The 13,160-nt window shown below is 40.0% G+C and overlaps 1 protein-coding gene across 1 annotated transcript in view; it reads left to right on the top strand.

Moving 5' to 3' along the window:
- The window catches only part of LOC127153655 (uncharacterized), a 547,126-nt gene that overhangs the window by 97,738 nt on the left and 436,228 nt on the right, over window positions 1–13,160 (top strand). The window contains exons 17-18 of the mRNA XM_051094869.1: window positions 3,441–3,614; window positions 4,141–4,311. Coding sequence (XP_050950826.1) covers window positions 3,441–3,614; window positions 4,141–4,311 — 345 coding nt within the window. The remainder of the gene's footprint in view (window positions 1–3,440; window positions 3,615–4,140; window positions 4,312–13,160) is intronic.

Raw genomic sequence — 13,160 nt, 5'->3', positions numbered from 1 at the left:
ATGTTTGAAGCATCTGAACAAGACAAAGAGATCAGAACTGTGCTGACAAAAGGAGTTGCTGGCATTGGAAAATCACTCTCTGTGCAAAAGTTTGTTCTGGATTGGGCTGAAGGAAAAGAAAATCAGGATATCAGCTTCATATTTCCTCTACAGTTCAGAGAGATGAACTTAAAGGAGCAAGAAAAATTAAGTTTGATTGACCTTATAACTCAGTTTTTCCCAGAGACAAAAAAACTGAAAGTTGAAAGGAGGAATAATTTCAAAATTCTGTTCATCCTTGATGGATTGGATGAATGTCGTCTTCCTCTGAAATTTGAGGGTAATGAGATGTGTTCTGATGTATCGTCACCAGCATCTCTAGATGTTCTCCTGACTAACCTCATCAAGGGAAATCTGCTGCCTTCTGCTCTCATCTGGGTCACCACCAGACCAGCAGCTGCCAGTAAGATTCCTCCTGACTGCATCGATCGGGTGACAGAGATACGAGGATTCAATGATGCACAAAAGGAGGAGTACTTCAAAAAAAGATTCAAAGATCAGAAAATGGCCTTTAAAATTATTGATCATGTTAAAAAGTCAAAGAGTCTTTTCATCATGTGCCACATCCCAGTCTTCTGCTGGATTTCAGCCACTGTTCTCCAGAAAATTTTAGAGAAGAAAATAAGTAATGTGAAAAATAATCAGGCTGATGACACCTCCAGAACACTGCAGGAATCAAATACTGAAGACACTCCCAAGACTCTGACACAAATGTACACACACTTTCTCCGCTTTCACATACTGCAGAGCCGCCGAAAGTATGATGGGGAATACACACCAGATGTTTCCTGGGATAAAGACACCATCCTTTCACTGGGGAAACTGGCATTTCATCAGCTGGAAAAAAACAATGTGATCTTCTATGACACAGACCTGGAAGCCTGTGGTATTGATGTCTATAAGGCATCAGTGTATTCAGGCATGTGTACCCAAATCTTTAAGGAGGAAACAGGACTCATTTTCGGTACCATGTACTGCTTTGTTCACTTGAGCATTCAAGAGTTTATTGCAGCTCTTTATGCACATTTGTTTATAGACATTAACAAGAAGAAAAAGGAAATCAAAAAAGAAACCATGCTTGATTTTCTCAAGACTACAGTGGACAAGGCGCTTGAGAGTGACAATGGACACCTGGACCTTTTTCTTCGATTCCTCCTTGGTCTGTCACTCCAGTCCAATCGCCGACTTATACGAGGTCTGTTGACACGGCAAGACAGCAGTGACCAGAACAAAAAGGAAATAGTTGAGTACATCAAGCAGAAACTAGGAAATAATCTGTCTCCAGAGAGATCCATTAATCTGTTCTACTGTTTGAATGAACTGAATGATCAAACTCTGGTAAAAGAAATTCAAACCCATCTTAACAAAGGAAGTCTCTCATTCACTGATCTTTCACCTGCCCAGTGGTCTGCTTTGGCCTTTGTGTTGTTGACATCAGAGGAGGAGCTAGAGGAATTTGAGCTTCAGAAATTCAAGAAATCAGATGAGTGTCTCATTAGATTATCAGCAGTCATCAAAACCTCCAAAAGAGCTCTGTAAGTCAATTTTTTTTTTTAACAAAGTAAAAAAAAAAAAAAAAAAAAAAGGCTTTTATAAAGCGGGGAGAAGATGAACACATGATTGAATAGAACTCTAGAATATTACTAGAATATTTTTCTGCTTTTCTGATCTGTCATAGACCTAGGATTTTATGTACAGTCTAAAATGTAATTAAAATGTATCACATTCAGTCAAATAATTATAATATTTAAATTGTAGGCTAAATGATTGTGACTTAACAGTTAGGAGCTGTTCAGTTCTAGCTACAGTTCTTGGATCAGATACCAGTCTGAAAGAGCTGAACATGAATAATAATAATATACAGAATTCCGGAGTGAAGCTGCTCTGCAGAGGACTGACAAATATAAAGTGTGAATTGGAAATATTGAGGTAAGTTGTGTGACAACATTTAAAAAAATAAATAAATAAAAATGAGCTCAACCAAAACTGAAAATGTTTTAGATATTTTTTTGCACAATATATGTATATGAATGTATTATTTGAGTATAACGGTACATAAAAAATGTAATTTGTAAATACAAATGATGGCTTTCTCAGTTTACCATCTCCATTGTTGAAAAAAAAAAAAAACATTATGCAACATGTTTAACTTATCTCCTTTTGTTTGACTGATAAGGTCTAACATGATAAGCTATAACAGTGTCCAAAACTGAAAGAATACTTTGTAGAAAAAAGGCATCACTTAAAGCTGATTTTTCACTGAAATTACCAGGAACAATTTGTCCCAGGAGCCTTTTTTCCCCAGACCTATGGCTGTCTGCATTTACATCGTAGCCTAAAGTACCGTGAAGATTAGTGACAGGACTGTACGCAACTGCTCCTCCCAGTCCAGGGCCTTTTCTTAATACCAAGTACGCATATTTCTGACTTGTGTCCTTAGTAATTTGGACTTCGCAAGTTTGACTCGTAAGTGCGAACTCCCGAGGATGGGATGATGCAAGTCTGGTAATTCTGCAAATGCAACAGTGCAATGGTACTTGATAACGTCAGTCAGCTCGCCTTGGCTCACTGTATTTGCAATAAGACAAAATATGATATCAAACACTACTGGCTCTTTTTGTTTTCATTTAAACATATTAAAATCCTCAGAAATGTAGTTCAGGGAACAAATACATTACAATTAAAGAGAATATTATATCAAACAGCACGGTTCAGTACATACCTCAGTTTGGGGGTCACGGTTCGATACGATTTCGGTACAACAGGAAAAAAAACAACAACAAATCTACTAAACCAAAGATGAATTATATCCCATGTTTAACCACTATAGAGACATCAGAGCCAGCAGCAAATGTCAGAAGGACTAGCCAAGGTGAGGCGCTTTCAGCAGGATACACGAGTACTGAGTAACTGATGAATCACATTTTCAAACAGGCACTGTCTTTATAAATAAGCCACAGGGTTGAGTTTTAAACAACTACATTCTTGTCTGAAATACTCTTAAACCTACATTTCATGACACAATAACAGTATTATTTTAAAAACTATGCGAATAAAGGTGGTTGAAAAGCAGTGCTGCATGAACTCAACAAATTAGCATGTTCAGCACCCAAGTCCCACCCCCAAAAGTTCCTGACATTTGACATTGAAAAAATACTACCTCGTAAGCAGGGACTTTCTGAGGGGCAAATTGTTACATGGAACTTAATTTAGATCCTGGTTCCTGTGCAAATTCCCTAGCTGTTGGGGAAAGTTCCCGCAGTGGAAATGGGTTTTAAGACATCTTTTTTTTTTTTTTTTTTTAATCGGTCTACCTAAATTTTTGATTGTGAAAAATGTTTTTGCTAAGTCATGTTAGTCTACTTTCATTGATATTTAATTCAAGTTTTTATTTTGTCTAGACTTTCAAACTGCAGTATCACAGAAGGTGGTTATAAAGCTCTGGCTTCAGCTCTGAGATCAAACCCTTCACATCTGATAGAGCTGGATCTCACAGGAAATGATCCTGGACAATCAGGAGTGAAGGAGCTCAATGATTTACTGCAGGATCCAAATTGTCAGCTGAAGACACTGAGGTAAGACGTGATGAAATAATACAAAATAACCAATTTGTAGGCAAATTAATTCTAGAAATGTTATTTCATGTATTTCTATTTTTTCTATTCCTTTCATTTCTGTCGATTAATTTCCATTAAGGCCACATTCACAGTAACACTGTAACTCTCCACAGCAGGTCTGTGAGTCACCAGGTGTCCATGATAATACAGTTTCACAAACCAGTTTTCTTTGTGCTGACTTCTCCCATACCTCCTTTGGCAGAAATATTTTTAGGCCCTAATTTCAAGGCCCATTTTTGTACTAAAAACCATGATCTAGTGAGCCTTTGCCCCTCTGCTCTGTGGGATGTCACCCTGTTTTGTTTTATATATCTGCAACATATATTTATTTAGTTTCTGTATTTAAAGTCATTCAAAGTAAAAGTGATAAAAGTAACAAGCTTATCACTGGGAAAAATAATGAATTTTGTTCATCTTATCATTTTTTTTTTTTGTAATGCAGTTGAGAACCGAATTGAATCCTGCTGCTTCTTTCCTTCTGCAGGTTTTTGAGTCCTGCTGCAGACGAAGCCTGTCAGTATGTGACTGGAATTATGGGCAAAAACCCATTACTTCTGAGAGAACTGAATCTGAGTGAACATGAACTAGGAGACACACGAGTGAATCAAATCGCTGCTCTATTGCAGGATAAACACTGTCAACTCAACACACTGCTGTGAGTATCTTACGTCATTTACCCGTTACATGACTGCTATTGCTTTTACAGTAGTCAGTATTAATTCCTCATTTGAGTCAAAGCATGTTTGGAATCACAGGACCACAATAATGTGATGTATTAAATGTACACAGGCAATTAAAAACAATTAACAAGAGTGACTAGTTCACCAAGTAGACCTTGTTCATGGGTCAATAATTATTTCAGTTACTGTAAGAATGGTATCAGTTTTGTTCCAGAGCCTATGAATCTCCTTAGATAAGATGAAGCTGCACTGCAAACAATATGTATGTATCTATCTATATATCTATATATCTATATTCAATATATCTTGAGACAAAGGTCTTCGTAATGGTTTTCAGTTTTATTTAAGATTTAGGATCATTAAAGCAGCAGTTTTTAAATAACAAAACAATATGTGAAAGTATGGTTTTGGGGGTAAAAAGTTCCCCTGCTGTTGGGGCTAAAAGGCACAATAATTAACATGGTAATTAATAGAAGGCTGACTTTTCCATTTGTTGACATGACGTTGTTAGATTCAGATGGTAAACATAATATATTATCTTGGGTGTCCATCTTAGAGATAATCACCATGTTTAAAATAATATATATATATATATATAATATATATAATCCATTATTTCAGCTAAAATATTTGTATTAATACTGTGTGCCTTTTACCCCATGCTGGTGAGTAATGGAGTAATGCCACAAACGGGGTAAAAGGCCCCCCTTGGCACTGCATACATTTATGAGATTTTTAATCCTCTGGTTGTGTTCGGATTCCTGTCACACTTGTGGTGTTCTGGACTCCAAACAATTGCTTGTTATGTTATATTATCACCAAATATTCAACCTTTTTGTCAAATTTTTTCTTTCATTTAAGACTGGTTTTGTGTTTCTGTTTGCATCTGATTAATCGTAGGCCTCATTAATAGGTAGCACATTTTTTGAGAGAGAGAAAAAATAATAATTTTCACAATATGAGATAAAAAAAAAATTAGAAAACTTTGCACAGTTTTTGTCACATTAGTATGCTTTAATTTTTAATCAGGAAGTTTGCTTTTAAGTGCTTATAAACAAGACCTGGAACACCACAAGTATGATTTTTTGCAATTTTGTACAAAATAAAAGCATTTAAAAGCAAAGTTCCTGATTAAACATTAAAGCACACTAGTGTTAGAAACAGTGCAAATTTTCACATTTTTTTTTATCTCATATTGTGAAAATTATTCATAAAAAATATTTTTTTCACTCAAAAAAACAAGGTATCTATTCTCAGAAAAATTAGGCCTACGATTAATCAGATGCAAATAGAAACACAAAACCAGAAAATGACAAAAATTCAGAAAAAAATTCTGAGAAGTACTTAGAACCTGTGTGAACAAAGTCAGTAAGTTTGAGTCCAATGCGATAACATTAGCTAGTATTTTCAGGAAAAATAAAATCTTCTCCAGGTCAGTTTGACCTGAACAGAACCAGAGGATTAAACAAAATAAATGACTTGTATTATTTATTTTCACACAAAATCTGTTTCTCCATGTATTATTATACACTGCAATCATACACTTTGGGCACAATGAAAAGCACTTTTTTTTTTTCTTAGGGGGTGCCATTAGTCCTGTTGTACCCTATATATATATATATATATATATATATCAGAGGTTGCGTTAGACTTTAAAATTGTCCGTTATTTTGATGGACAGGGTCGTAAAAAATCCATTATAACCTATTATTACCCGTCATTTTGTTATATTTCAGTTATAATAAAATTATTAATTACTTTTATTTGTGTTGCCATTTTAATTTTTAATCATAAACCTACAGGACTACGTTTACGTTTGTAACTCCGGTTGCCCGAAGGGAACGAGACACTGCGTCGAACGCTATGGGGAATGCCTTCAGCATAAGCATGCTCTGAATCACGTGTAATCAGTCCAATAGAGAGGCGAGACGTCACGGGCGGGTGACGTCATGGACCAGGAAGCTTTAAAAGCATGTGCGCCGGATCCAGCATTCAGCTTCAAGGAAGAAGCGAACGCTCACAGGGATGCAGAAAGTATGGCCCGAGATGCAGTGTCTTGTTCCCTTCGGGGAACCGGGGTTGTAGACGTAACCTGAGACGTTCCCCTTCAGGAACTCAAGCTGCATTGAACGCTATGGGGAATGATATGCCCACGCCCCCATAATTCCAAGTCCCTGCCTAGTGTGTGTGCTAGGTCAAAAGGACAGAAGAGCCAGTAGAGACTCGCAGGTCTAAATTATAGAACCTGATGAAAGTTAGGGGCGTGGACCATCCCGCAGCGTTACAAATGTCCTGCATTGGGACACCTGAAATGAAGGCCTTGGAGGCAGCAATGCCTTGTGTAGAGTGGGCCTTAACCCCCAAGGGAGAGGGAAGGCCCGAAGACTTATAAGCTTGATTGATAGCATCCACAATCCAGTGGCTAAGGGTCTGCTTGGAAGCATGGAGACCCCTCTTAGGGGGACCATAGCAAACAAACAGGTGGTCCGTCCTTCTCCACATGGCAGCTCTGTGGACGTATGTGTCCAACGTTTGAACTGGACACATACAATTAAGCTTCTGCTTAATTGGGAGGAGTACAACAGACCGTGGTGCTGAGGAGGGGACCTTTGGAACATACCAGGCTAATATGGTCATAATTTCTGGTTGTAGTAAGAACTCTAGCTGCTGCATTTTGGACCAGCTGGAGTTTGTTTATTAAGCGTGCAAAACAACCACCCATTAAAGCATTACAATAATCTAACCTTGAGGTCATAAACACATGAATTAATGTTTCAGCATTTGACATTGACAGCATAGGTTGTAAATATTTTTGAGATGGAAAAATGCAGTTTTGCAAATACTAGAGATGTGGTTTTTGAAGGAAAGATTGCTATCAAATAGTACACCTAGGTTCCTAACTAATGACAAAGAAGTGACAGAACAGCCATCAAGTATTAGACAGTGTTTTAGGTTATTACACGCGGAGGTTTTAGATCCAATAATTAACACCTCTGTTTTTTTCTGAATTTAGCAGTAAGAAATTACTTGTCATCCAGTTTTTTTTAACTCAACTACACAATCTGTTAGTTTTGTTAAATTGGTATGTTTCGCCGGGCCGAAAATAAATATAGAGCTGAGTATCATCAGCACAACAGTGAAAGCTAACACCATATTTCCTGATGATATCTCCCAAGGGTAACATGTAAAGCGTAAAAAGTAACAGCCCTAGTACTGAGCCTTGCGGTACTCCATACTGCACGTGTGACCGATACGATACCTCTTCATTTACTGCCATGAATAGATGGTGGTCATAAATACGATTTGAACCATGCCAATGCACTACCACTAATGCCAACATAATTTTCAAGTTTGTTCAAGAGAATGTTGTGGTCAACAGTATCGAATGCAGCACTAAGATCCAGTAGCACTAACAGAGAGATACAACCACGATCGGATGATAAGAGCAGATCATTTGTAACTCTAATAAGAGCAGTCTCAGTACTATGGTACGGTCTAAAACCTGACTCGAAATCCTCACAGATATCATTTTTTCTGTAGGAAGGAAGATAATTGTGAGGATACAACTTCTTCTAATATCTTTGACAGAAATGGGGGATTCGAGATTGGTCTGTAATTAATTAATTAGTTGGGGTCAAGTTGTGTTTTTTTAATGAGAGGCTTAATAGCAGCCAGTTTTAAAGTTTTGGAGACATATCCTAATGACAGTGATGAATTAATAATATTCAGAAGAGGATCTATGAGATCTGGAAGCAAGTCTTTTGGTAGCCTAGATGAAATAGGGTCTAGCGTACAAGTTGTTGGTTTAGATGATTTAACAAGTTTATACGGTTCTTCCTGTCCTATAGTAGAGAATGAGTGGAATTGTTCCCCAGGAGATCTATAGCACACTATCTGATGCGATACTGTAATTGACGGCTACATGGTGACAATTTTGTCTCTAATAGTATCGATCTTGGAGGTAAAGTAGTTCATAAAGTCATCACTACTATGCTGAGGGGCACAGTCAGTGCCTGTTGGTTCTTTATTTTTTGTTAACTTAGCCACTGTATTGAATAAATACCTAGGGTTATGTTTGTTTTCTTTTAAAAGAGTTGAAAAGTAATCAGATCTTGCAGTTTTTAATGCTTTTCTATATGATAGGGTGCATTCACATTGGACATGCCGAGGAATTAAGATAAGTTAGGAAGATTACTTAGAAAGCTATCTTTTGTATTAGAAGTGATGGTTCTACCATACTTGTAATAAGGAGTTGAATTGACAGTTTTCATTATTTGGAGTATACACGAGACTAGATAAGGATCTGAGATATCATCACTTTGCTGCAGAATCCCAAAGGCATTTACATCAATTCCATGTGGCAGTATTAAGTCTAGAATATGATTTTGACAATGAGTGGGACCTGACACGTGTTGTCTAACTCCAATAGAGTTCAGAATGTCTATAAATGCTGATCCCAGTGCATCGTTTTCGTTATCAACATGGATGTTAAAGTCATGCACTATTAAGACCTTATCTGTAGCCAACACTAATTCAGATAGAAAATCAGCAAATTCTTTAAGAAAATCTGTATGGTGCCCTGGTGGCCTGTATACAGTAGCAAGTACAAACGTTAGGGGATTTATCATTACCACTTGTTTCTCTGGATAATGTTACATGAAGCACCATTCCTTCGAACGAGAAACACTGAAAATATTGCTATAAATTGTAGAAACACCTCCCCATTTACCTTTTAGACATGGCTCATGTTTCTAACAGTAATCATGAGGGGTAGACTCATTTAAGATAATGTAATCATCTGGTTTTAGCCAGGTTTCTGTCAAACAGAGCACATATAGGTTATGATCAATGATCATATCATTTACAAAAAGTGCTCTCTGTATTATGTATGTATGTACAGTCATGTGAAAAAGTTAGGACACCCTGTTGATTTCCATGGTTTTCCATATCAGGACATCATTAACAATTTATTCACATGTGGAAGACATATAAAACAGACACCTCTCCTTCCAGGAGTGGACATCCCAGAAAATTCACCCCAAGATCGGACTGTGTAAAGCTCAGAGAAATGGTGGACAACCCAAGAACTACACCTTAGACTCTACAGTCCTCAGTTAACATGTTAAATGATAAAGTTCATGACAATAGCATTAGAAAAATATGAGACAAAAATGGCATGTTTGGAAGGCTTGGCAGAAGAAAGCCACTTCTATCTAAAAACATTACATCACAGTTTAGGTCTGCAAAGTTGCATCTGAACAAAACACAAGTCTTCTAGAATAATGTCCTTTGAACAGACGAGACCGAAGTGGAGATGTTTGGCCATAATGCACAGTGCCAAATTTGGTGAAAACCTAAAGAGCATATTAGCACAAACACCTCATACCAAAAGACAAGCATGCTGGAGGAGGGCTGATCATTTTGGGCTTATTTTGTAGCCGCAGGACCTGGGCACCTCACAGTCATTGAGTTGGCCATGAACTCCTCTGTATATCAATGTATTCTAGAGTCAAATGCGAGGGCATCTGTCCGACATCTAAAGTTGGGCCAAAATTGGGTCATGCAACAGGACAATGATCCCAAACACACCAGGAAATCTACAACAGAATGGCTGAAAAGAAAAGAATCAAGGTGTTGCAATAGCCCAGTCCAAGTCCAGAGCTCATCCTGACTCAAATGCTGTGGTGAGAGCTGTGCATAAGCAAGTGCCCACAAACCTCAATAAATTGGAGCAATGTTGAAAAGAAGAGTGGTTCAAATTACTCTAGAACAATGTGAGAGACTGATAAAGTCACACAGAAAATGAATGCTTTAAGTTATTGCTGCTAAAAGTGGATCTACAGGCAGTTGACACATAGGGTGTCCTAACTTTGTCACACATGGCCTTTCCCTCTTGGCTGTATTTTTCTTCAATAAATAATGACACTGTGTGATATGTCATGTGATGATGTTTATCTGAGGATTTATTTTCCAAATTTTAAGACCTGCCAATGACCAGATATTTTTTCTTATGTCCTGATACAGAAAACCATGAAATTCAATAGGGTGTCCTAACTTTTTTCACATTACTGTATGTATGTATTTTTTATTTGTTGAACGTCGATTAGATTGTTACTCTTAAATTGGTTTGGACGTCTTTTGTATTGTCTAGCTCGGGGAACAGAAACAGTCTCTATAGCATAATATCTAGGTGAAAGGGTCTCTATGTGCTGAGAAATAACTGATTTCGGTGACGTGAGGCAGCTAGCAGATAGTCGGATTAGCCAGTCTGTCTGCTTTCTGACCTGGGCCCCAGTTAGTCAAGTGCAAACTCTAAGACTATATGCCATATTACTAGAGAGAAGAGCGGCACCACCCCTGGAGGGATGAAGACCATCTCTTTTCAACAGGTCAGGTCTGCCCCAAAAAACTTGTCCACTTGTCTGTGAAATCTATGTTATTCTGCAGGCACCACTTAGACATCCAGCTATTTAGTGACGACAGTCTGCTATGTATCTTGTCACCACGATATGCAGGGAGGGGGCCAGAGCAAATTACAGTGTCTGACATCATACTTGCAAGTTCACACACCTCTTTAACATTATTTTTAGTGATCTCCGACTGGCGAAGTCGAACATCATTTGTGCCAACGTGAATAACAGTCTTACTGAATTTACATTTAGTATTAACAAGCACTTTTAAATTTGCCAAGATGTCAGGCACTTTGGCTCCTGGTAGGCATTTGACTATGGTGGCTGGTGTCTCTATTTTCACGTTCCGTACAATAGAATCACCAATAACTAGAGCACTTTCATCAGGTTTCTCAGTGGGTGCGTCACTGAGTGGGGAGAACCTGTTTGATGTTCTGATCGGAACAGAAGAGCGGTGTTTTGACCCGCAACTATGCCGTCTCACAGTCACCCAGTTGCCCTGCTGCAAAGACGAAGTTACCGGAAACGAACAATGTACAGGACTTCCTGAGCTAGTCGCATCCAAAGCCATATCTAAGGCCCTCACATTCTTACTATCGTCAATTAAAGTTTGGATACGTGTTTCTAGTTCTGAAATCTTCTCTGTCAGCCTAACTATTTCCCTGCATTTATCACATGTGAATCCCTCACTGCCGACAGAGATTGATAAACTATGCATATGGCAGGTGCTGCAAACTACCAAAAAAGGAGAAGAAGCCATTACTCACCGTAGTTGTAGAACGATTTCAACTCACCACTGTTGTTTGATGAACTTGTGAAGAGAAAGGCAGGGGGAGAAAACAACAACGGTTGTAGATGTGAATAGAAACCAAAAATAAATTTTAAGCTAATCCGCTAACACACTGCAGGCACGCTTCACTCGGGGTTGTGGAATAAAAACCCAATGATCTTTACCCACTGAGGAGCCACCCAGAGGGGCGTGGTAGGCCGAAATAGCCGCCATGTAGACCTTCAGGGTGGAGTGGGCTAACCCTGCAGAGAACCAATCCTGCAGAAACTCCAGAACTGTACCAACTGGGCAGTTAACTGGGTCCTGCTGAAGGTGTCCGCACCATGAAGTGAAGAGTCTCCACTTCAGGGCGTACAGTTTCCTCACAGAGGGAGCTCTGGATTGGAGGATGGTCTCAACAACCTCGAGAGACTGGAAGCTATGAGGTGTGCCCCCTCAAGGGCCACACCCACAACTTCCACAAATCCGGGCGAGGGTGGAGGATGGTGCCCCCTGCCTGAGAGAGGAGATCCCTCCTGACAGGAATCTCCCATGGAGAGCCGTCAAGAAGGGAAATCAGGTCTGAGAACCATGCTCTCTCTAGAACTCACAGAAGCAGAGCGATCGGGGGAAAGGCGTACAGACGAAGCCTCTGCCACGTCAGCCCTAGGGGAGCATTCATTGTGCATTCTCCTGAGTCGCAAAAAGGTCCACCTGAGCCTGGCCAAACACTCTCCAAATCTGCTTTACCACGAAGCATTTTATTCCCCGGGCCTCGGTCCCTGCCTCGACAGGACGTCTGCTCCCAAATTGAGATGCCCAGAGATATGTACTGCTCGTAAGATGGCAACCATGGGCAGGGTGGCCATTCATGACCACTCCCTAGCCGGTGAGGGACACATCCGTCGCTAGTGTGACGCGGCGACAAGGAATTTTCAACTCTGGGCCCTGAGACAGGAACCAAGGCTTTTTCCACATGTCCAAGGTACGTAGGCATCGCCGCATGACCTTGATCATGTAAAATGGGTTTCCCCTATACATTTGGCAGTAGATTTCACACTGCAAAATAATCTACTAAGGGCACCAGTCTCTCGAGACTGGCCTCTGAATTTGTCTGAACTGCTAGCTCAGTGTCCTGTAACGGCGCACCAGCAGGAACCAACCAAACTAACTGTTTTAGAGACCCCCGCAGGGGTGCCGAGCTCCCCAGTTTTGCAGCGTTTCCGGGTGGAAGAGACTGAGGTGTGGGCTCACTGGAGACCACTGTGCCCTGGAACACTGGCAGGGTTAGCATGTTGATCTACTGAGGGCACTGCTGGGGCAAATGTGGGGCATCCTCAACTCTCTCCATATCACCCTCCTCAGAGGAAGAAATACAGAGTGTTGAGGCCATTCCCGGGGGGGAAGAAACCATGGAGCGGGCTTCCGATCCCTGAGAACGGGCCCCAGATCTACCGGGTGAGGAAGGAGATAGGAGGTCACCCGTCTCCATTCCCTCCAACCCCACGAGTGCAGTTGCCGCTCCGCGAGGAAGGCTAGCGAAGGCTCCCTCCTTGAAGAGAACCTTCTGGGAGTGAAGAGTACACAGGGAAAGCCGCTCACAGTGTGGGCAGTCGGCTCCCTCGAGATCCGACTCTGCGTGATC

This window comes from Labeo rohita, chromosome 22 (assembly GCF_022985175.1).
Source record: "Labeo rohita strain BAU-BD-2019 chromosome 22, IGBB_LRoh.1.0, whole genome shotgun sequence".
NCBI lineage: Eukaryota > Metazoa > Chordata > Actinopteri > Cypriniformes > Cyprinidae > Labeo > Labeo rohita.
This window is presented reverse-complemented; position numbering and strand designations above follow the sequence as displayed.